General features: G+C 44.4%; 2 protein-coding genes across 12 annotated transcripts in view; one reads left to right on the forward strand and one right to left on the reverse strand.

Annotated features, from left to right (window-relative positions):
• The window catches only part of FBXL2 (F-box and leucine rich repeat protein 2), a 53,741-nt gene that overhangs the window by 28,344 nt on the left and 2,791 nt on the right, over window positions 1-22,606 (forward strand). For 2 of the 3 annotated variants that reach the window (XM_036332881.1, XM_036332880.1), the window contains 6 exons: window positions 2,095-2,225; window positions 3,918-3,978; window positions 4,600-4,644; window positions 5,193-5,249; window positions 8,211-8,423; window positions 9,056-12,839. In XM_036332881.1, coding sequence (XP_036188774.1) covers window positions 2,095-2,225; window positions 3,918-3,978; window positions 4,600-4,644; window positions 5,193-5,249; window positions 8,211-8,423; window positions 9,056-9,163 — 615 coding nt within the window. In that variant the 3' untranslated portion in view covers window positions 9,164-12,839. Of the gene's footprint in view, window positions 1-2,094; window positions 2,226-3,917; window positions 3,979-4,599; window positions 4,645-5,192; window positions 5,250-8,210; window positions 8,424-9,055; window positions 12,840-22,606 lie in introns of those variants that run through there. The other variant, XR_004971609.1, reaches the window with a different exon arrangement.
• The window catches only part of UBP1 (upstream binding protein 1), a 41,803-nt gene continuing 30,127 nt past the window's right edge, over window positions 10,931-22,606 (reverse strand). For 3 of the 9 annotated variants that reach the window (XM_036332875.1, XM_036332876.1, XM_036332879.1), the window contains 5 exons: window positions 19,868-19,958; window positions 19,001-19,119; window positions 16,803-16,945; window positions 16,066-16,117; window positions 10,931-12,836 (listed from right to left, as the gene is read on the reverse strand). In XM_036332875.1, coding sequence (XP_036188768.1) covers window positions 12,799-12,836; window positions 16,066-16,117; window positions 16,803-16,945; window positions 19,001-19,119; window positions 19,868-19,958 — 443 coding nt within the window. In that variant the 3' untranslated portion in view covers window positions 10,931-12,798. Of the gene's footprint in view, window positions 12,837-16,065; window positions 16,118-16,802; window positions 16,946-19,000; window positions 19,120-19,281; window positions 19,433-19,579; window positions 19,711-19,867; window positions 19,959-22,606 lie in introns of those variants that run through there. The other 6 variants (XM_036332877.1, XR_004971605.1, XR_004971608.1 and 3 more) reach the window with 6 other exon arrangements.

Genomic DNA, 22,606 nt, shown 5'->3' on the forward strand with positions numbered 1-22,606 from the left:
TTAGTCCCTGGGCTTCAGCCAGCAGGATCGCAACATTGTAAGCAAAGGCCAGAAACCTACTTTCAGCAGCAGAGGCCTAAGAGCTGGAGCCAAGCCTCAAAGGTAAAGCTGGCCCAGAATAAAAAAGAAAAAAAGGAACAGTTGGGAGCTTCAGTCACCCCCAGCCTGAAAACAGCCCTCAGCCCCTCACCCAGACTGGCCAGGCACCCCAGTGGGGACCCCCACCCTGAAGGGTGTGTGACCAGCTGCAAACAGCCATCATCCCCTCACCCAGGCTGGCCAGGCATCCCAGTGGGGACCCCCACCCTGATCCAGGACACCCTTCAGGGCAAACTAGCCGGCACCCACCCGTGCACCAGGCCTCTACCCTATATAGTAAAAGGGTAATATGCCTCCCAGCACTGGGATCAGCAGAGCCGCGAGGCCTCCCGGCACCGGGATCAGCGTGACGGGGCAGCGCCCAAACCCCCTGATCGCCCTGCGGCTCTGTGTGTGACAGGGGGCGGGGCCACAACCTCCCTATCCACCCTGCTCTGTTCGTGACAGGGGAAGGCCCCCCAACCCCCTGATCAGCCCTGCTCTGTGCCTGATAGGGGGGAGCTCCCCAACCCCCTGATCGCCTGCGGCTCTGTGTGTGACAGGGTGCGGCGCCCCAACCCCCTGATCGGCCCTGCTCTGTGTGTGACAGGGTGCGGCGCCCCAACCTCCCCCCCCCCCCACGGGCCCTGCTCTGTGTGTGACAGGGTAGAGCCATAACCTCCCCATCGGCCCTGCCCTGAGTGTGAGAGTGGCGGTGCCCCAACCCCCTGATCGGCCCTGCTCTGTGGGTGATAGAGGGCAGCGCCCCAACCCCCTGATGGGCCCTGCTCTGTGCATGACAGGGGGCAGCGCCCCAACCCCGATTGGCCCCGCTCTGTGCATGACGGGGGGTGGCGCCGCAACCTCCCCATCGACCTTGCCTTGAGTGTGACGGGGGCAGTGCCCCAACCCCCCAATCGGTCCTACCCTGAGCGTGACTGGGGGTGGCATCGCAACCTCCCGATCCGCCCTGCTCTGTGCATGATAGGGGGCAGCGCCCCAACTCCCCAATCGGCCCTGTTCTGAGCCCGACCAGGGGCTGCACCTGGGGATTGGGCCTGCCCTTGCCACCCGGGAGCAGGCCTAAGCCAGCAGGTCGTTATCTCCCGAGGGGTCCCAGACTGCGAGAGGGCACAGGCTGGGCTGAGGGACTCCCCTCCCCCATGAGTGCACAAATTTTTGTGCACCGGGCCTCTAGTATATAATAAAACCCTAATATGCAAATTGACTGAAGAGCTGAACAACGTGCACTGACCACCAGGGGGCAGACACTCAACACTGGAGCTGGCCCTGGTGGTCAGTGCGTTCCCACAGGGCGAGCGCTGCCCAGCTAGAAGCCGGGATCACGGCTGGCAAGCGCAGTGGCGATGGCAGGAGCCTCTCCCGCCTCCGCGGCAGCACTAAGGAGCAGCAAGCAGGCGGGAAGTAAGGAGTGAGGGGTCCGAGACTGCAAGAGGGCACAGGCTGGGCTGAGGGAGCCCCTCCCCTCAAACACCCCACTCCCACTGCACTGGGCCTCTAGTATAGCATAAATGCATTTTTTATCTCCACCTAAATTAGTATGTATAAATAAAGATGTTATTTTGAATATTGACTTATCAATAATTTAGTGATTTATTTAACTTTTCCATTATAGACACATAGCGTTTTTATGGTAGATAACTAAAGCATTAATCTATAGAAACTCAACCAAAAATTAATGTCACTTAGCCAAGTCTCGTGAGCTTTTTGTTTAATCTGATTTTTAATATAAGTTTATGAATTTTTCCTGAAAATCCAATGAATCTGGGAAGGTAAGTGGAATTTTAAAATATCGCTCTCATTAGTAATGCTGGAATATTTTTAAAGCTGTGCAGAAAGAACATCAATACCCGTCTGTCGAGTACATCACTTTATTTTGTTTAAATTACTAGGCTGCAGTGCTGGTAACTGGCAACCTAGACCAGTGGACCATCAGTAGATCCACATTTCAGTTTCCTGTGCCTTCTGACCTGCCTTCCTGTTTTGGGTTCCCAGCGCATTACGGACGAAGGCGTGGTACAGATCTGCAGGGGCTGCCCCCGGCTGCAGGCCCTCTGCCTTTCTGGCTGCAGCAACCTCACGGACACCTCTCTCACAGCCCTGGCGTTGAACTGCCCGAGACTTCAGTGAGTGTGCATGCCTTCCGCTTTGCAGCTCAGACTGTGGTGGGCTGACCAGGAGGGTTTCCATTGGAGGGGAAAGGCTTGCCATCTGGTGGAACAGGTGCTGGCGGAGGGGGCAGTGGTTACGTTGTTGTTGGATGGGTCAGGGCGGGACAGTGTGGCACCCAGTTCATTTTGGAATGTAGGGATAGTGTCTACCACCAGGGAATAGGAACCTTAATGTCTTGACGGACCGCACAGGCCCACCTGATTTGCCTCATCCTGTTATTGATATCAGAGCGATCTGATCGTGAGCAGGATGACAGCCTTGCTTCCAAATGTCACCAGTTTAGTTTCTCCTCTAAACCAGCTGCTAAATGGACAGGAGGGGGGAGGGGCAAGGGAATCCCAATCGCCCTATTTATCATCTCTTAGCCAGAAGGAAAGTTTTGTTTTAACAAAAAATGATTTATTTTTTGATTTGCCACATAATACAGTGAATATTAAGTCTTTAATAATGGCAACAAAATACTAATCATAGTTAATATCCATTGAACTCTACATTAGGCATTATCTCATTTATTAATGCTCTGCGTTAGGCATTATCTCCTTTAATCCTCACCACATCTCTAGGAGGTAGGTACTACTATGTCACATGTCTTGCAGAGGAGAAACTGAGACTCAAAGAAAACCACATAATTTGTTCTGGATCACATGATGAGTAAGAAGTAAACTCGAATTTGAACTTGTGGAGTTTGCCTTCAAAACCAGCAATCTTAGCCCCTCCCTATCCAGTAGGCAGAAAAAAGATGCTTGTTTAATTATTATTTTAAATATAATTTATTGGTTTCAGAGAGGAAAGGAGAGGGAGAGAGAGAAACAACAATGATGAGAGAGAATCCTTGATCAGCCGCCTCCTTTGTGCCCCACACTGGGGATTGAGCCTGCAGCTTGGGCATAGGCCTCAACCGGAAATCGAACAGTGACCTCGTGGTTCATAGGTTGATGCTCAACCACTGAGCCACGCTGGCCGGGCTGCTTTTATTTTTTTTATTTGCTAGTGGAACTGATTTCTCTTGCTTGTATCAGTTACATATCTTATAAAGGTTGTCTTTTTTATCTTTTGCCTATTTTTTTTTACTGTTGTATTAGGGAAGATTCTAGATAATTTTGATATTTCTGCATAAAAGGAATCTGGTATTAAATCTGGTCAGAAAGGAGGTTAAAGTTATTGCTATAAGAGTATTTAACTTAAAAATGTTATTTATGCATCCATCCTGTTAAGCATGGCTATTGAGAATTAACTCTATCTCTCACTGGCTATAAATTTTAAGTTTTCCTATACGGTAACTGAGAATTTCAGTAAATGCAGTATTTATCATGATTTTGTTAAATGAAAGTTCATTTTAATTGTGTTTAAAGATAACAATATTGGGAAAATATTTTAAAACAGCAGCAGCAACAGTGTACTGTACTGTGTGGGAAGATTCCTGGCTTCCTGTCCCGAATTTCGGATGGGACTTTGGGAGTCAGGGCAGGCCCCATTCCTCCCTAAGTTTCGTTCTCCTCGTCCTTCCAGTGGGGACAGTATCTGCATTACCACCTTAGGGCTGTTACCAGAAGCAAGAGTGTCAAGGAGCAGAAGGAACTCGAGTGTGCCCATAGAGGCTGAGTTTCTGTTGCTGACCAGTCGCTGCTTTTTTCTCCTTATCCCAGGATTTTGGAGGCTGCCCGGTGTTCCCATTTGACCGATGCAGGCTTTACACTCTTAGCTCGGGTAAGGCGAAGGTTTTAAAAACCAAACCAAACTCTAATTCACCTCCCCCCCTCAGAGTGATTGGAGTGGTTCTGGAGGGTGGGAAAAAGTAAACAGGCACCAAGTCGAAGAGTCCTCAGGGTGTGCCGTGCCTTTTCCCCAGCCGGTCAGAAAGCTGGGGCGGTCTAGAGGGATTTGTAGCAGGTCTAGACCTCTCGCATGTGGTCTCCCTGGGAGGAGATGGCCTTCCTTCCACAGACCCGACCACGCAGCCTCTCACTGGGCTGAGCTGCCTCTGCAAATGCAGACCCCTGTGGGGGCCTCTGGCCTGCTGCCAGTAACCCTTTCCTGGGGCTGCTGGTACACTTCCTCCTGCCCCACCCTCCTGCCCACTCTGTGGCTCAGCGCCCCACCTTAGGCCCTCAAAGGACCTGTTCTGTTCTGGCATCTGTGAAGGCTGGGCAACTACCTTCCAGGATGGGAGGACATGCAACCAGGGCAGCCCCATTCCCATTCCCAAGTGGATGTGATTCAAAGGGCACCTGCTTATGCTGGCTGACGGGGTGCTTTGGGAACAGGGCAAGCCCCCAGGGCTGCCCTCACACCAACTGCATGGTGAGAGATGTCTGTGGACTCTTTCAGAATTGCCATGACCTCGAGAAGATGGATCTGGAAGAATGTGTCCTGGTGAGTGGACCCTCCGTGCTCTGCAGGGCTGCCCCTCAGTCCCTGACCAACAGCCAGGCATAGCTAGGCACGCTGATGGGCTGTAGTTCAGACCCTCTTTGTCTAGTGTAGGATCAGGGCTGGGGAACTCTGAAGGCCCTGGCAGTGGGATGTGTAAATTTTGGACTGCCCTCAGTCATCAGCCAACCACAGCCCAGAAGTTCAAAGTTGCTCCATCTTTTGCCAAACATTAAGAAACAAAATTCTTATTTTCACAGAACTAAAGAGATAAATAAGCTTGCATGTCCAGGATGAGGTGACTACATAGAATCCTGGGGGACCTTCCTTGCCCACTCCCCCTTTGTCCAAACCCTACCCCCCAGCCCCCTTAGGCTCCAAGAGACTGAAGAAGCTGAGTCTCCAGCGGTGGGCAGACAGGGTTGCTGATGACAGAGGGGCCCTGTCCGAGTCTTATTCTCTTTTGCTCCTTGATGCTCACGTTCAGAAGCCAGAGTCAGGTGTTAAGTTGTGGTGTAGAAGCCACACTAACCCAGCGTGTCTCTCTCCAGATAACCGACAGCACGCTCATCCAGCTCTCCATTCACTGTCCTAACCTGCAAGCCCTGGTGAGTCTGAGTGGGTGTGACACTGTTCACCTCACCACAGCAGGAATCTGGGTTTCCTTCCCGTAAAGGTAGCATCATTCTTGGTTTCAAAGGTCTATATGGTTGGGCTAATGTGGGAGACAGGGTATCTTAATGTTACTGCTTTCCTTTTAGGATATGAACCTAATTTAGGGGCCCATGCCCTTACCATTTAAGTTCCTGTTCATCATGTCAGGCAGAGTGAGAATTAACATGTTAACGTGATATAACCTCAGGTTGAGGCCAACCTTGAGTTATATTTGCACTTCATATCTGCACATAGATATATAATCCCTTCTCTGTATAAGCATGTATATGGAAAAGGAACTAGAACATATTAAAAAGGTCCAAAATGAGCAGTGGAGTAGCAGTGGCACCCCATGCACCCCTCACATCCAGCTGTTTGACCAGAGCGGGGAGTGGGATGGAACCCTGCTCATGGAGCAAGGCCCTGGACACTGTGCTACCTACACTCAGTCCATCCGCAGCCCGGAGTGACTCAGGCACTGTGGGCACGATTTTATCTGAGCGGAAAAAAAGGAAGCTCAAAGCCGTTAAGAAACCTGCCCAGAGTTACACAACTGCTGGGGGACCACAGGTCTTCCCAGTCCTGGAATACACAACAGACTTCCTTACGCCAGCTTTCTGTCTTCCTGAAGCTGGCTCTGTCCTCAGAGGCTAGACTTTTTAACATCACCAAAGCTCCATTTGGCCTCAAGTTACTCTCCCCACCAGTTTCCTCATTTTCACATTCACTCTGGGACTTTGGAGTGTGGGGTCAGATTTCAGACGTCAGTCATGAATGTACATGAATCTACCTGTACCATTCTGTTTCCCACCTACATATTACAGATAGTTTTGTAGTCTGATGTCTTTTCTCCCCAGATTCCATATAAGTGAGATCATAAGGTATTCATCTGACATTTCACTTAGCACAATGCTCTAGGGTCCATCCATGTTGTCATAAATGGCAAGATTTCCTTTTTTTTTATGGCTGAATATGCCACTGTGTATGTGCATCTGTCTCACATTTTCTTTACCCATGTTTCTGATGGTGGACACTTGGGTTGTTTCCACTTCTAGCCTGTTGTAAATAATGCTGCAGCGAACATGGGGCTGTATATATCTTTTTGAACTGTTTTCTTTTTCTTTGAAAACTGTAAAAGTGAAATTGCTGGATCATCTCTAATAGTTGTATTTAACCCTTTTCGGTCCAACGTGGAGGCTGACTCGACAGACCAGGCGCTAGCGGGTACAACGTCGAGGCTGAGACACCGCAAACTGGTTCAACATTCAATCCCGTCAATTAATTTGGACCAGACTGTTTGAATTCCAAAAATAAAACTGGACCACAAAGGGTTAAACTTTTTTTTTAAATGAACCTTCTACTGTTTTCACTAGTAATTGCACCAATTTACATGGCCGTCAATGCAAAAAGGGTTCCCTTTTCCCACATCCTAATCACTTGTTTTTATAAGTCATTCTATCAGGTGTGTGTTTTTATGCCAATACTGTACTGAAATCTAACTACATTGGAGCATGCCTCCAGCTTTGTGCTTCTTAAGTCAATTGCTTGGACTTATTAGGGTCTTTTGTGGTTCTGTGCATTTTAGGATGTTCTGTTTGTGAAAAATGCCATAGGATTGCATTGAATCTGTAGATTGCTTTGGGTAGTATGAACATTTCAATATTAATTTTCAAGCATGGAATTTGTGTCAATTTCTTTCATACATAATAGTTTTCAGTGTATAGGCCTTTCACATTCTGGTTAAATTTATTTCTAGGTGTTTTATTTATTTATTTTTCATGCAGATGTTAAGTGGGATTTTCTTAATTTCTTTTTCTGATAATTTATTAGTGTATAGAAACACAACATATTTTTGTATATTGCTTTTGTGTCCTAAAACTTCACTGAACGCATTTGTAGGTCTATTGTGTATTCAATTAGAAGCCTGCCCATCAGGCTGCAGCTATAAGCTAATAGGCCTCTTTCACAAGATTGAGCTCCTGGGTCTGTTGGTTCTTGCTGTGCCCTTGAGGTGGCAGCTGTTTAAGAACATTCTCTATTGGTTACAGTTCTGTGGGGGCCACCAGAGCCAAGAGATGTAGGTATTCCCTGGCGGCAGCCGCAATATCTGGGGCACCAGACATGAAGAGACGGTGGTGCCCACCAGGAAAGGGAAAAAGCCCGTTTTAAAAAATGGCATCTTCCCAGTAAAGGCAGGAGTGCAAAGATGGCACCTAGTCTCCATCACCAGAGAGCGCCCCAAGGTCCCCCTGAATGGGTGTCTGATCAGATGCCTACCCCTCGGGCTGGTGGTGCTCCTCTCATTTTCCCAGGGTCCCACGCTGGGCCCTGGGCAGGCGAGTCCTGTAAGATCTGCTGCAACCTTGTGGTTTTGAGCCTGTTGTTTTCAAAGCTAGTTCTTTTGGGGGCCTGTCACTCAGGTGTAAGTCTTAAAAGTCAGGGAGTGGGGGAGGGGCAACGTGGGTTTTTAACCCTTCCCTCCCCAGGGAGAAGCTCCGGGTTTTGGTGCACCCTCTGACTCTGGGTCCCGGACTGCGAGTGGCGTTTCTGGTGAGATTGTGTCCAGCCCCTCCTACCAGCTTTGTCACAGGCCTTCCCTCACTGGTCCAATGTGTAGGAGGTGCTAAGCCAGCTTTTAGGCTTTTTTCAGAGGAAGTTGTTCCATGTGTAGCTGTAGATTGTGCCTGGGAGGTGAGCTCAGGATTGAGCCAGACCATCCCCTGCAATTCTGACTTGCTTTTATATTCAGGAAGGTGAGAGAAACCACTCCCCAGCTGCAGCAGCCCCCCGGCCAAAGCCCCCGCCCCTTGCTTTGTGTTCGACCCTGTAGATAAATGGTTGCTCCCCTGGCTTTTCCCAGGGTATACGCATTAGAATGAGGGTCTTGTAAACATGTTGTCCTCTCCCTCCTGCAGAGCCTGTCCCACTGTGAGCTCATCACAGATGATGGAATCCTGCACCTGAGCAATAGCACCTGTGGCCATGAGAGGCTGCAAGTACTGGAATTGGACAACTGCCTCCTCATCACCGACGTGGCCCTGGAGCACCTGGAGCACTGCCGTGGCCTGGAGCGCCTGGAGCTGTATGACTGCCAGCAGGTTACCCGCGCGGGCATCAAGCGGATGCGGGTAAGTGTGGGGCAGGAGCCGTACACCTGGCACAGTTTCTAAGCAAGCAACAAATACACCAAGAATCAACATGCACGTCTGTCACACAGAAATCTAAATGTCTCCCGAGACTTCTTCAGAATTCCTTAATCAGACCCCAGCCTGGGAGATACAACTTCCAGAATGGGTTCCACATAGTCAGGTGATCAGCACCCTTACAGGGAAAGGGGCCGGAGGTCATTACCAGTAGGAGGTACATGTGGTCTTGGCTAATTTCCAGGCGAGAGCACTAATAGAATGTGGCTTGCTTTTGACACATAGCATGTTCAAGAAAGCAAAGTTTTTAACTTTGCATTTACAGGCCAAAAGCTGCCCGGGATGCTACAGCTGGTGGGAACTCCATTGGGGGCCAGTGACTACCCAGGAGCAGAAATATTACTAGTTTTCCTTTATCTTTGGAAGGTGCTGTTTTAGGGGATGTATTATTAAACAGGAGTAGCTCTAGCCTACCCCTGAAATTCTTTTTGCACTATTTGCCTAATGGTAAAGTGAAGCCAATTCCCCGTGGAGAACTACAGGCTTTTCTAGGACTATGCCTATAATTCCAAAAATATCAGTGTAAAGATTATTCCACCTTTTTCTTCTGTTTCCAGGCTCAGCTCCCTCATGTCAAAGTCCATGCCTACTTTGCACCCGTCACACCACCGACAGCAGTGGGAGGAAGTGGCCATCGGCTGTGCAGGTGTTGTGTCATTCTCTGACAGCAGCTGCAGGGCCCAACACAGAGAAGACCCAAGTCTTCCCTACCTTCTCCACGGTCACCGAAATCTGTTGAGTCTCCATTGGGAAAGGTATTTACAGGTAAAAGACTTCTGTAGGGATTGCAGTAACTTTGGCGATAGTTTTGACTTTAGTCTGCTGCGATACAATCAAATCAAAGCCTTGTCAGTAAACACACAGCAAGAGTGGCTTCAGTGCAGCCAGGATCCTGCAAGAAACCTGATTTTTTAACAAGGTGGGTTTACCTTCTTAGGGACAAGAGTTCTGTCCTCCGCTTTGTCAGCATTCCTCAGACCATCAGTGTTAGCACAAATGGAGCAGAAAAACCAAGCTATTGATTTTCTACCTGATACTTAAGATAGTGGCCTACTTTAATTCACAACAATTCCATTTTGATTAGCAGGGCTTTTCCACTTTGACGCACCTTTATCAAAGTGACTGTACTGCAAATTCGTAATACCTAATAGTTTTGTATGTGGAAGGCATGTTGTTAAGTTTCTGAGACACCAAAGAAATGAGGACTCTACACTGGGTGAAGCAGGGTCTTCACCTATTTCTGTCAACTTGGGGGACCAAACAAAACAGTCAACCCTGAGTTCAAGTTGCCCGATTGGAAATTATAAGCTCTTGTGTACACTATAGCACACAGTTTTATTATAGGAGAAAAGCTAATGTCATATCTCACAAAACTTGGGGGACCTTAAAGCAATAGAATTGAATAAGGCTTAAGAAATAATGAATTAAAAATAATGAATGGATGCATGTAGAATGGGTGTAATTTTTTCCAACTTTATTTTAAAATCTTAGAAATCAAGTTACACCAGAACTAGTCAAAAGTTTTATACATTTAAAACTCAGATCAGTCAAGTGTTGGCACCTTTTAGACTCAAAATATAAAAATGAATAAACCATTTCAATGCTTAAGTCAGGGTTTTATTGCTATAATCTATGGCAGGTAAATCTGAGCAAAACCACTTTCCAAATTCAAGGCCTTCCTAATGTTATCTAAGCATCTGATAAGATGATCTAGTTTCTGCCTGTGCTGTCCACATTTGTGATCTTTATTAATTAAAATTAGGAACCCACCACAACCCTTCCTAGCAACCACTCCTGGACTGGAGTCCAGAGCTTGTGAGAAGCATAAGTGAAACGGCAAACAAGGTGTTCTTTTCCCATTACTAGCAGTACTTCTAGGTGGGCAGTTTTAGAGGTATTCAGGACACAATGCCTCAGCTGCTTCTAGGGAGAGAGGGCATATACACAGAACCCCATAAATCGATTTAACGGGATTACCAGAATAAGCATTCAAGAGTTGATGATTTTATTGCTTTATGATAAACTCTGGTATTCACAGGTCTAAAAATTGTGTATACCACAGTAGTTATTTAAATATACATTTGCAACACCGTGTAGGGGAGAAATGACTGATGCTATTTAAATAAAACAAAACATATACCACAGACCTGCTTCAGTGATTATGAATTACAGTTTCTATTTTATGTAAATGGGCCTTCTATACATTATCTATCACAGCTACTTTACTCAATGACCCATTTATTAAACAGGAGAACCTCTAATAAGAAAAGTAAGTTACTAGAATAACATTACCTCTCAGTTGCAGCAGCTTTGAGAAAACCACCTGGGTCTCAACTTATAACATTTGGACTGGTGTGTCCTCAGAACATACATGTGGAGCCTCTCTCTTCTGTGACACTGGCAGGAACTGGGATTTTAAATGACACACACACTTGCAAAACAATCAGAAAACATTTATTATACAGAAATGTATACATCCTACTATTAAAAAAAAAACAAAGTAGCAAATCTGCTGGTGCCATAATTTAACTTGTTTCACTGGGACAGACTAATGCTCAATACCACTTGGTGTGTGATTTCAAGTTTGATGAGCTTTTAACTTTTTTACCCCACTTCTAAAACCCTATGAGGAATTCAGAATAGCACACAGCATTGAATGACATTTATTGTTCCATAAATCTTGAGACTCAAAAAGGAATGCTAAATCGACAAGCAAAACTAAAACAATAGAAACTCTCTTCTTTCCCAAGTGATTGGTACAGAAAACATGTGCTCATACATAAGCAAAGGGAACATGACAGAAAGGAAGGCTCTCCTGCTTTATGGCCTATAAGAGTTACAGATATTTTAAAACCAAAGATGGAAACAGACACAGTGCTTCTTTGTATCAGACACCCCCCACTCCCTTAAGTAGTTCATCTTCTGGGAAAGATTTTAAATTCAAAATGACTCATTCCTATTTCTGCCCAAAGAAAAGGAGCAAATACATTCAAGACACCTGGGTAAATGGACAGAGTTGCTATAATTAAAATGGAATTGAATTTTAAAAACAAGTTGGGTGTGCTACACCACAGGCCTCAACAATTCTTGCTGAGGAATTTTGGGAAAAGCTTTAAAGAGTAGGAAAAATTGCAAAAACAGTGGGTTCTCTTTGATAAGTACACTGGCTGACAAGAAGTTGGTTTTGTGAAAAAAGACAAATTTTTTATAGAAAAACTATATGTGGTGTATAAAAAGGCCTCTAAATAATCACCAGAATGTTTACTCATGATTGTACCAAAGCTCAATATTTGAGAAGTGTAAGGAGTTTACATGATACAATTTAGTGTTTGATTTATGATGTCTAGTGTTCCAAGAATAATTTCAGCTTGTTGATAAAGACTCCTTGACACCATGTCAGAACCTATACTTTTTCTCCTGCTTACCTATTTCCAATGTCTGGGGTCGGGCTTTAAAAATGTTTAAGAGGATCGTGTGGGGATGAGTTGGGAAGGGCAGTCGAAGACAGAGGGATGGAGGAAAAAGAAAGAAAACCACTTAATTTTTAAAAGGCAATGGGGCTTGAAAATGAAAACCAGAAATAAAATGCTAAAAATGGAAGCAGAAGCAAAAGTTTGTCAATAAATCTGTGACAAAGCAAAAACACAAAGTCTTTGTACCTATTAGGATTTACACTGATCCTCTCACCAAGGTACTCTTGATAATGCAGCTCGCTTCCAGCCCGTCTTCCTGCTTGGCTCGTCCCAATCTGGCATGATCACGTGAGACGCACACCCTTAGACACGCTTCTTCCGAGAAGTGCCAAGCCTCTTACCTGACCACCAGTCACTGTATCAGCACATCGCATCTCTGCAGACAGGCTCCCTGCTGGCTCCACAACAGCACTGTCCCAGTCCAGGTCAGCAGGAGGTTCAGGCCAAACTGGCACAGAAAGGTAAATGCCCACAGTAGGTTTTTACATTCATCTCCAAACCACATACAGTGTAAAAAGACAGCCAGGGCTGCTTTGAGGAACTCTTCTCTACTGGCCTCTGCTAGAGAGGCAGGCAGCCCAGCCTGCCCCGCGGCCCCAGAGCAGCGTGCTGTCCCGACGTGCTCACTCTCACGAGGATGCTTGGCTATGGCAGTGACAGTGAGGAGAGTCGCCTCTCACACAGCTCATTAGAAAGGTCATCTTGTGTTTTCAATATGAAACATTCATACAGTAAAATCCAATCCCAAGACTTCTTGGATTCAGTCTTCACACACTTTTAAGCGTGACTTTATTTGGTAATGAATATAGTTCAGACTATATAAGAAATCACTTCAAAATTATGTGGATACCACCACTATTTTCAACTGCAGAAAAAGGAAAGAGAAATTACAAATTACAGCTTTTTTTTTAGCCAGACTTAGGAAAATTGGGACTATTAAATTGAAACTCCCAGAAATTGACAACCTCCTCCTCCCCAGTTCATCTGTAATCTTTAAGTAATTTTACAGAAAAAAAGCTGATTAACTTGCTCCGGCTCTTCTTCCCTAAGGCAGCTTCATGTACACATTTCCTTTTAGACATTTGCTTTTTGGTGTCTGGCCGATACTCCCAACAGCACCCTGCACCTATACTACTTGCCAGTGAGGGGCTGGAGGGGGTATCAAGACACACAGCAAAGTGCTGTCGGCAAGGGGGCAAGAGCTGGAGGCAGGACAGTCAGCTCTATACAAAACAACAAATTGTAAATGGAGGGCTTATAGCCACCTTTTCTAGAAATAATTTTTGAACTCCACAGAAGTAGATCTGAAACATTTAAAAAACACATCACTACTTTTGCCTGATGCCCTCATGTTCTCAGGAAACGTGGAGACACAGTACAGGAATCCATCAAGGAACAAATGAATTTTTTCATGAGCACAAATTCTGAAGAACAGTGCACTGAGATTGGAGGGGATATCCCGTGATGCCCGACATTGGGAATGGCTACCACTTTCACAGAACACAAACACACAATTAATTCAATGTGCATTTCCTTCTTTAGATAATGTGAGTTTTGTAGAGTAAAAACTGTATTGCTCTGAGAACAAAAAATTGAGAAGGGTATCAAGCTGAAGATGTTTGTGAAAGTAAAGGATAAAGTGAACCAGTTTACAGTTAAACTCAACATTGCAAGTAACTTGATGGCACATGAAACATGCCAGGCAAAAAGTGAAATCGTAATTTTAGCACTGTTTTGGGCGAATCCCTTCCAAGAGTGACTTTCAAGAAAGGGTGACACATGTTGTTCTCTGAAGTGCAGCTTCTGTGCTAAGACTAGATTTAGATTTGAACCTGTCAGACTTTTAAAAATACGTTCTTACAGAATACTATAAAGACAATTTTTAAAATGGCAATAAGTACATACTTATCAATAATTACTTTAAATGTAAATAGATACATACACCAATAAAAAGTCATGGGATGGCTGAATGGATTAAACATCATAACCCATCTGTCTATATGCTACTTCCAAGAGACCATCTTTCAACTGAAAGACAGACTGAAAGTGAAGGGATGGAAAAATATTCCACACAAACAGAAATGAAAAGAAAGCTGGAGTAAGCAATACTTTACACCTGACAAAATAGACTTTAAAACAACAAATGGAGGCCCTGGCTGGGTAGCTCAGTTGGTTAGAGCACGGTCCCAATAGGCCAAGGTTGTGGGTTTGAGTCCCTGGTCAGGGCACATACAAGAAGCAACCGATGAATGTATAAGTATGTGGAACAACATAATTTTACGAGTCAACTCAAGAAGAGGGTAAAACAATAGTAAACACCTAATACCCAACGTAGGAAAGCGCATGTAAATGTATAAGGCAATTATTAACGGGAATAAAGGGAGACCTCCACGGTCATACAATAATAGCAGGGATTTTAATATCCCACTCACATCAATGGATAGAGAGCATCCAGTCAGAAAATTAAGAAAATAATGGCCTTGGATGTCACATCAGATAAGATCGTCTTAATAGACATTTATAGAACATTTCACCTAAAAACTGCAGAATACAGATTTTTTCCAAGTGCACATTGAACATTCTCCAGTATAGATCATGTTAGGGCACAAAACAAGCCTCAATAAATTCAAGAAGACTGAAGTCATACCAAATATCTGTTCCAACCACAATGGCATATAACTAGAAATCAACTATAGGAAGAAAACTGAAGAAAAAAACCCCACAAATGTGAAGCCTAAAGAACATTCTAATATACAACCAATGGATCAAAGAGAAAATCAAACGGATAAAAATCTATCTTGAACCCCCCACACCCCCGCAATGAAAACCCAACTTTTTTTTCAATTTATGGGATGCAGCAGAAGCAGACTAAGTTCCTAATTATACAGGTCTACCTCAAGAAAAATCCTAAATAATCTAACTTTACATTTAAAGGAACTAGAAGAACAAACAAAATCCAAAGTAAAAACACTTTCCCTTTTCCTAACCTTTTTTAATGGGACTCACTTGCGCCAGGTCTCAGCTCTCTTTCAACTTCACTCCTTAAAGGACCTCAATGATTCCTACAGCTTTGAATCACCACTGACATGCTGAAGGCTTCCAAACTTACATCTCAAGCCTAGGCCTGAGAGAGATGTAATCAAATGCCAACTTGCTACATATCTACAATGGAACTCTGGACTGTTTTTCCCCAACCAAACCTACCTCTACTGGGACCACTATCTGCCCAGTCCCTCTTCCAAGAGTCACAACCACTCAACTGGAGTCCAGCAGAACCCTGTCTACAAATGTGTAAGATACCATCACCTCTCACCTGGATGACATCTCCTGCCTCGTCTTTCTATCTTCCCATCTGTCTCCACAGAGTTGCAAGAGTGAAAGAAAAATCTATATCATTCCTTTGTTTAAACTTCATTGACTTCCCAGTGCATCCAAATCAAATCTAAACTGCCTCACTAGGTCTTGCATACCAGACTCTGCCTCTCACTTTGTCTCTATCTTGCTCTGCTCACCCCTCACACACTGCATGGTAGCAACATGGCCTTTTAAACCTCCTAAGAAGCCAAGGTCTTTCCCTCGCACGCTGCTTTGGGATACTCCTCATATGGTCAGTCCCTTTTCCAGTTATCAGCATTAATGATACCACCTCAGAGAGGCCTTGCCCAACAGCTTCATATCCCCCTACCCAGATTCCCCTCATCCATAAATACCCCACACTTTCCCATTCCTCCGTGGCACTTAAAATATTTGTAATTATGTGCATCTGTTGGCCAATTCTGATTTGCTTTCCCCACTATATTAAGTTCAAGACTTGTCTAGCGCCACAAGCACGGTGTCTGACAAAGGTGCTCAGTAAAAGGCTGGGTGACCAAACTGAGAATCCTCCCCCTCCCGTCATCAGGATTGACGTCTCTTCCTTATTGGCTAGTTAATTTCTATTACAACCCTTAGAAATATTCTCTGAACTCATTTTTCAAACTCTTCTTAAAATTAGTAAAGCCAGCATTTCAAAAATACACAAGATGAGTGATGACAAGCACACACTATTTTTCATGCCTCCAGCATTTCAAGACACATGCACACATTCAAAGTACCTTTTACTGTGGAGAATAAAAAACAACTCTCATCTTGAAAGTTCTGAACCATCTAGAAGGAGAAAGCAGATGTAGTTAAGATCCAACTGTCCCTTTGTAACTGGTTAAAATTCGCAGTTAGAGGAAAACAGTATAATCTATATATTGCTGACAAGCACAGGACGCGACAGCCAGAATGGTAGCTGGTGAATGCAGGTGAGTGGTAACATTTATACCCACTGCCCTGGCAGCAGTGCCTGCTCATGATGGTCCCTGAGGAACTAGTCAGTCAGCCATCTGACCCCTTGGGGAGCATCCCTGCTGGGTCTGGGAATGACGGACAAAAAGTCACTGCGTGAGTGCTCTTCTATTATTACTTGCTTGTCACTGAACACTGGAGGAAAAAACTATACTTCTAACTTACTGCTTTGTAAATTAGTCATCAAATAGTGGACAAAAGGAAAACCCATCCAAATGCCCCTCTCCATAAAAGGGGAGAAAGCCCCACTAACCTGCAGGCCCCCTCCCCCCACCCCCCGAGGGAGTGTCTAAATTACAAGGGGAGGGAGGAGAGCCAGTTAATCCTTGATGTGTATTCCTTAGATCGCCAGCATACCTGAAACTCTTGGTTATATATTCTTACAAATTTTGATCCCAACTCTTTGAAAAGGATTTTCATGAGTGCTTGTAACAGAGGTCACAGAATTTTTCTAACAGTGTGAATGAGAAAAGCAAATGGGCATGTCAGTTCGAGTTACCTGATCACTAACAAGAATGTGAATACCAGTGGGACCCTGTCTGTAAACCTGGTTAATCTGGTGGAAAGGAATATTAAACACCAACGCAAGTTTTCGAGCAACTTCTGAGGCAACCATTTCTTCCAAGTAGATTGCATGATAAACTGAAATTAAAAAAAAAAACACATAACAGCATTTTAGCAGTAATCTTTTATCTGTTTTCCACCTGGATCTATAAGATTACATATAAACATTAAAATAATTTTTGTACAAAAGGATCTACGGTTTTAATTTTTCTTAAACAAACAGGAGTTGACTGCAAATGGGCCCGGGGATCTTTCTGGAGTAATGAAACTGAATAGATTGTGGTGATGGCTGCAAAACTGCACATTTACTAAAATATCACTGAATCATATCATTGCAATGGGAGGCTTTTGTGATGTCTAAATTATACCTGAAGGAAGCTCTTTTCAAAAAACGTGTTTCTAGCAATATAGTTTAAAAACAAACAAAAACCTAAGAAGGTCCTAGTTTTTGATTCAGTAAGCCTATGAATGGGAGTTTATCCATTTATCCTAAGGAATAAAAGCCTCCCCCCCCCCCCCCCCGAAACACAGTATAAAAGACAGTACTCGGAAGCTAAGGGTATGGGCCACGGAGCCTCCTGATACTCTGCAGAAGGTCCCAGGTGCAGTCCACCTAGTGTCCTGTGTTTCTTTCCGGAACATGTAACCTAGCAGCAGCTCTGTTGGCACAGCACCAAGCACATCTGCAGTGGGTCTGACTCTTGTAGGTCCAGCTCAATTACTAGTGATTCAGGCCAAACATTGATCAGGAATATCAGTGCCAGAGCTTTGCTTTCCCAAACAAGGGGAACCTCTGCCAATCATACACTATGAAAAGGTTAGAATTTGGAACTATAATTAGGGGAAGACTATAGAGATGATGTAGAGCAGGGTCACCAAACTACAGCCTATGTGGGCCAAACCTGCCCTCCATTTGTTCTTTGAAAAATGAAATGTTATCAGAACATAGTTATACCTGCCTTCTACATACTGTGGGTTTGATGCTACGATGCAGAGCTGAATGGGAAAAAGGCCCGATAGTCTGTGAGGTTGAAATATCTACTACCTACCTGGCCTTTAACAAAAAGTTTGCTGACCCTGATCTAGGGTTAAGTTGGCCTGTATTTCCATATACACCTCCACAAACACCCATGTCTGAGGATATACCTTCCAGAATATTACAATCCTGACCATATATAAATGGTGGCGAAGAGCTTGATGACCCATGCAGAGCTCCTATAGAACTTTCAGCCTTTAAGACCAAGACTTTGTATCTTTAGTCTTAAAATTCACAGCTTTTGAAGTCAAAATGACACCAAATGGGAAAGCTCATAACAGTAAATGCTTTCCTTGGGATTTTTACTAAAATTCAAACCACACAGTTTTCAGAGCTCCATGCAATACTAGGGCAAATAACTGCCTCTCTGAATTCCATAGCACACTTCTCCCTGGACAGTTCTGAGTGTGTTGCCCTTATTTTGTTTCAGAATGTGGGAAGAAGGGAAAGATGACCACATACTCACTTTACAAATGAGAACACATATGCTTTTTCCCCCTTCCAAAGACTATATTATGAGGGGAGAGGGGCCAGGATTTTTATCTCTGCCCCGATCCACTCTATTACACAATCAAGGACACCTCCCAGCACTCGGATGACAATGACGTAGAGTATACTTAGTGACACAGCTCACAGTGCTGGCCAGATGCTTGTCTGAGACAAGTCCACACACTCAGCTCTGACACCTGGGTGCATCTTTACTACAGGTGATATTTTAACTTTACTCCCCGTCAGTAAAATGGATTAAAAAAAAAAAAAAAAAGAAAAAACAGCCCTCCTACTTTCTGGTCAAGATGCCAACGTCATCATACTCATTGCACCTGAGGATTTTTTTTTTAAGGCAGCAAGCTAGTCTTTCACTTGTTAGATATTTCTGGCATGAAGGGCCATATAAAAAGAGCTCTACCACGTGGCGGACATAACTGAGGCCAATAGTTCCTTACTCTCCAGAAGACTTGGCCCTGGAGCTCATTGCTGCCAGGACTCCCACAACAGCAAGTCGACAGAACTAATGGGACAGGGGTCCTTCAAAGCCCCGGTTATACCTCAGTGTCAGAAAGAGAGGGACAGGAAGCTGAGATACCCTCCATACCCACCGTAGGGTGTCCCACTGCCATTCTCGGCTCCGCTGCCTGCAGCCTGCTGCTGCCCTTGCAGCAGTGAGCTGCCCGGCTGCTCCTGACAGACATAGATGGTTAAGCGGGGCCTAACCGACCTGCAATCACAAGATGCCACTCATGAGCCAAGGAGAGAAAGCTGCCTCACCACACGTACAAATGACAACTACAGGAATCTAAGTTCTATTTCCTTATGAGAACTTTACAATGTTATTTCATTATACAAAATAAATTACTAATAAAAATATAAAAACACACACCTCACACCAACTATCACAGGTGGTCTAATCTGATGATCCAGACTCTAAACCACTGAGATGGTCTGTCAGATGCTGGTAAATTTAAGTTCCAGGATTAAGTCAGCAATTTAAAATCAGTAAGATTCAGTTTTAATGGAATTCTCACACAAGTCTAGAAATAGCAATGATAGTATATGAATCTAAAAAGCCAGCAGTTTACGGTTCTTTCATTTCAATTCACAATCAGAAGTTTACATTTTTAATAACTGTTTAGTAGTAGTCATATGACCTTGAAAACCATAGATTCTGTATAGCTCACCTAAATGAGAAGTTTGTTTTCTTGGCAACAAACCCAGTCGTCTTCAAGAAATCAGTACTGCCCATGTGCATTTCTACCAGTCTTACAGTCTATCTGCCCTCATCAGTGCCTGCATCAAATCTGGGCCTGCCCTGAAGGTGTACACAAAACAGTCTTCTTGTGAGCGCGACGCTGCCGAGGCTCGACAGCGCACACAGGCACACGCCAACCCAGTGTGGAACCCATTCTGCCCCGGGCCCCACACAAGGAAAGGTACACAAGACATTCCTTTTAAACACAGTATTTTACCTTGACTTCAGTGAATTATACAGCCGAATTCCATCGGCTGCACCACAAATTTGTACTAAATCTTCCTTTGTCAGTTTTAATAAGTCGGCACCTGGAGAACAGCATAAAGAGATTCCTCTCAAAGAAATGGAAAAAGAACTAGCAGATTGGCAGCTTTATGACATCTGTCTTCACAATTAGATGTCCTTCAAAACCATCACAGGTCTCCTGTGTATATAATCTACACAACAAAAGACAACACACATACACACACACCTGTTTCTCAGAGCCAAAGAAAGTGCTGGCTCTTCCATGTCCTGTATGAAGAAGGAGCTTAGAAGCCCAGAGGCTGATAAATCAGAACAATGAGCAGGGCCCGAAAGGAGTGTCTGTTCCAACACAGGATTCCACTGTCTGTATTCTGGCTGTGTGGTTATTGTGTGGATAAACATGATTCTGACCTCAGATAATTTACCTTGAGTTCACCCAGACCAATCTTTTATTTTACAAAAAAAGAAAATGTAAGTCCAGAGTTTTGGGAACTTGCCTAAAGTAACATGAGTTGGAAGGACACCTAGGTGTAGGCAGGCCTCTCTCTGCACCAAGCAATGTCAAGTCAAGCATTCTGTAACCAGCAGCTAGGGTTAAGTCTACCAGACCTGAGGCCCTGAACCTAACTGTCCCCTATACCTGGGCTCCTGAGCATTAAAGAGAAAAAATCAACATGATAAAGAAAAATGTTAGTTACATGCAAACAAGTGGTTAGAATAAGATGGAACTTGGAGACATTGTAGAAAATAGGTCTACCTTTCATCTAGTGCCAATATTCCACCTTTGTGTGGAAATTACCTAAAAATTGGTACAGTGGTCTGAAGTATGGTACAGAAACAGTAATAAACCGTAAGATTCCCCACAAATACTTCGTAAGTGTAAACAACATTATCTAGATTTGCTGTAAACTACAACAGAAAAGGGGAGAGGGAGAGGCTGAGAATAAGACTGATCAGTAAAGCTGGTCATTTCTGAAGCTGGAGATGGTTACATGAGTCCCTCATTTCTTCTCTCTACTTTTTATGTGTGAATGTATCCCGTAATCTTTGGGGTTTTTTTGCCCCTTTTATTAACACTCAAGATGTAGTTTACTGGGAGAAATGAGATGCCCTCTGGGATTAAGGCATGACTTCCATGACAAATATCCACTTACCTATGCGGCTAGATAATGGGGTTATCTTTCTTTTTTTTGAGGGCTTGAATGTGAGAACCTAATAACTTTACAAGTTTGTAAAAGAAATAAAGCACTTCTTGTGAGGCACTAGCATTGATGGAGTCAGTTAAACAAAGACAGGTTCTCTTATCTCTCTGGGACCAACTACACACCTCTGAAAACAAGGCTCCCAGTTGTGACCAGAGATGGTGTGTGCACATCCTTAACCCTCCACAGAACTGGACAGATACTCATGTGCACGGCCCTCTACGAAATGTGAATGTCCAGGAGGCTCAGAGCAGGAACTCAATCTCCTCCTCACCATTCTATTGTTGGGAAGCTCACAGGGCAAAGGCCAGAGGCCAAGCCACGTGGTCACTGGTCAGAGCAGAAAGAGCTTAGTACTCTCTAGATGGAAATATGTACCTGTCTAATCTAACAGGCATAACCCAGGCCTTCCCTCAGCTCCAACGGTTAGAGTGTTTGTGCTAGTTTTACTCACCTGTCGTCTTCTTTTTTTAAATATGTTTTTATTGATTTCAGAGAGGAAGGGAGAGAAAGAAAAATCAATGATGGGAGAGAATCATTGATTGGCTGCCTCCTACATGCCCTCTCCTGGGGATCAAGGCCAAAACCCGGGTATGTGCCTTTGACTGAAATTGAACCTGGGACCCTTCAGTCCACAGGTCAACGCTCTATCCACTGAGCAAAACCAGCTAGGGCCACCTGTCTTCTTTATGGGAGTTCAAGATGTGTTTCCCTCTCACACACTGAAATTTTTAAATTTCCAGTTTCTGCTTAATCATAGAAATGTGGCTGGTAGCACATGACTTTCATCCAGTACTTCAGAGAAATAAAAAGCTACATGTGAATGACTAATCATCATAAGCATAGCAGGAAATGGCCCATACAAAAGGAAGCCATGTTCTTTGTGAAATCAAGCTTTCCTCTCGGCCGGGTATGTGCACACGTTCTGTCCTCTTAAAAGGCTCAAGCTGCATGTTTATAACCACAGCACTGTGGGCACTTTCCTGTGGCCCAGTGTTTCTCAGGACATGTTGGTCAGTGTTTTGTAGGAAAAGGGTCCCAGGGCCAAATATGTTTGGGAAAAATCTCCCACCCGGTGTATCTATTACTGTCCCTCTAAATAGTTTTCTCCTGCTGCACAGCTTAATCCCTGTTAAAACCCCAGTAAATATTCTCTTCGCTTACTATGCAAGACCACACTTAAGTACTATGAAACCACCCCTGAGCAGCTCATGCCATGCACTGCTACACAGCAACAAAGAGGAGCAAACTACTGATACACACAGCCACCTGGAGAGACATGACACTGAGTGCAGAGAAAGCCAATCCCAACAGGTCACATGCTGTATGATTCCATCCACATAACGTTCTTACAATGACAAAATCATAGCGACAGAGAACAGATCAATGGTTGCCAGGGATGAGGGATGGGGGGCGGGGGTTTAGGGCTGCATAAGGGAAATCCTTGTGATGGCATACCTCTCATCGTATCTTCAGTGGTGGTTATACAAATCTATGCATGTGATACA

This window comes from Myotis myotis, unplaced genomic scaffold, assembly GCF_014108235.1.
Source record: "Myotis myotis isolate mMyoMyo1 unplaced genomic scaffold, mMyoMyo1.p scaffold_m19_p_13, whole genome shotgun sequence".
NCBI classification, from domain to species: Eukaryota; Metazoa; Chordata; class Mammalia; order Chiroptera; family Vespertilionidae; genus Myotis; species Myotis myotis.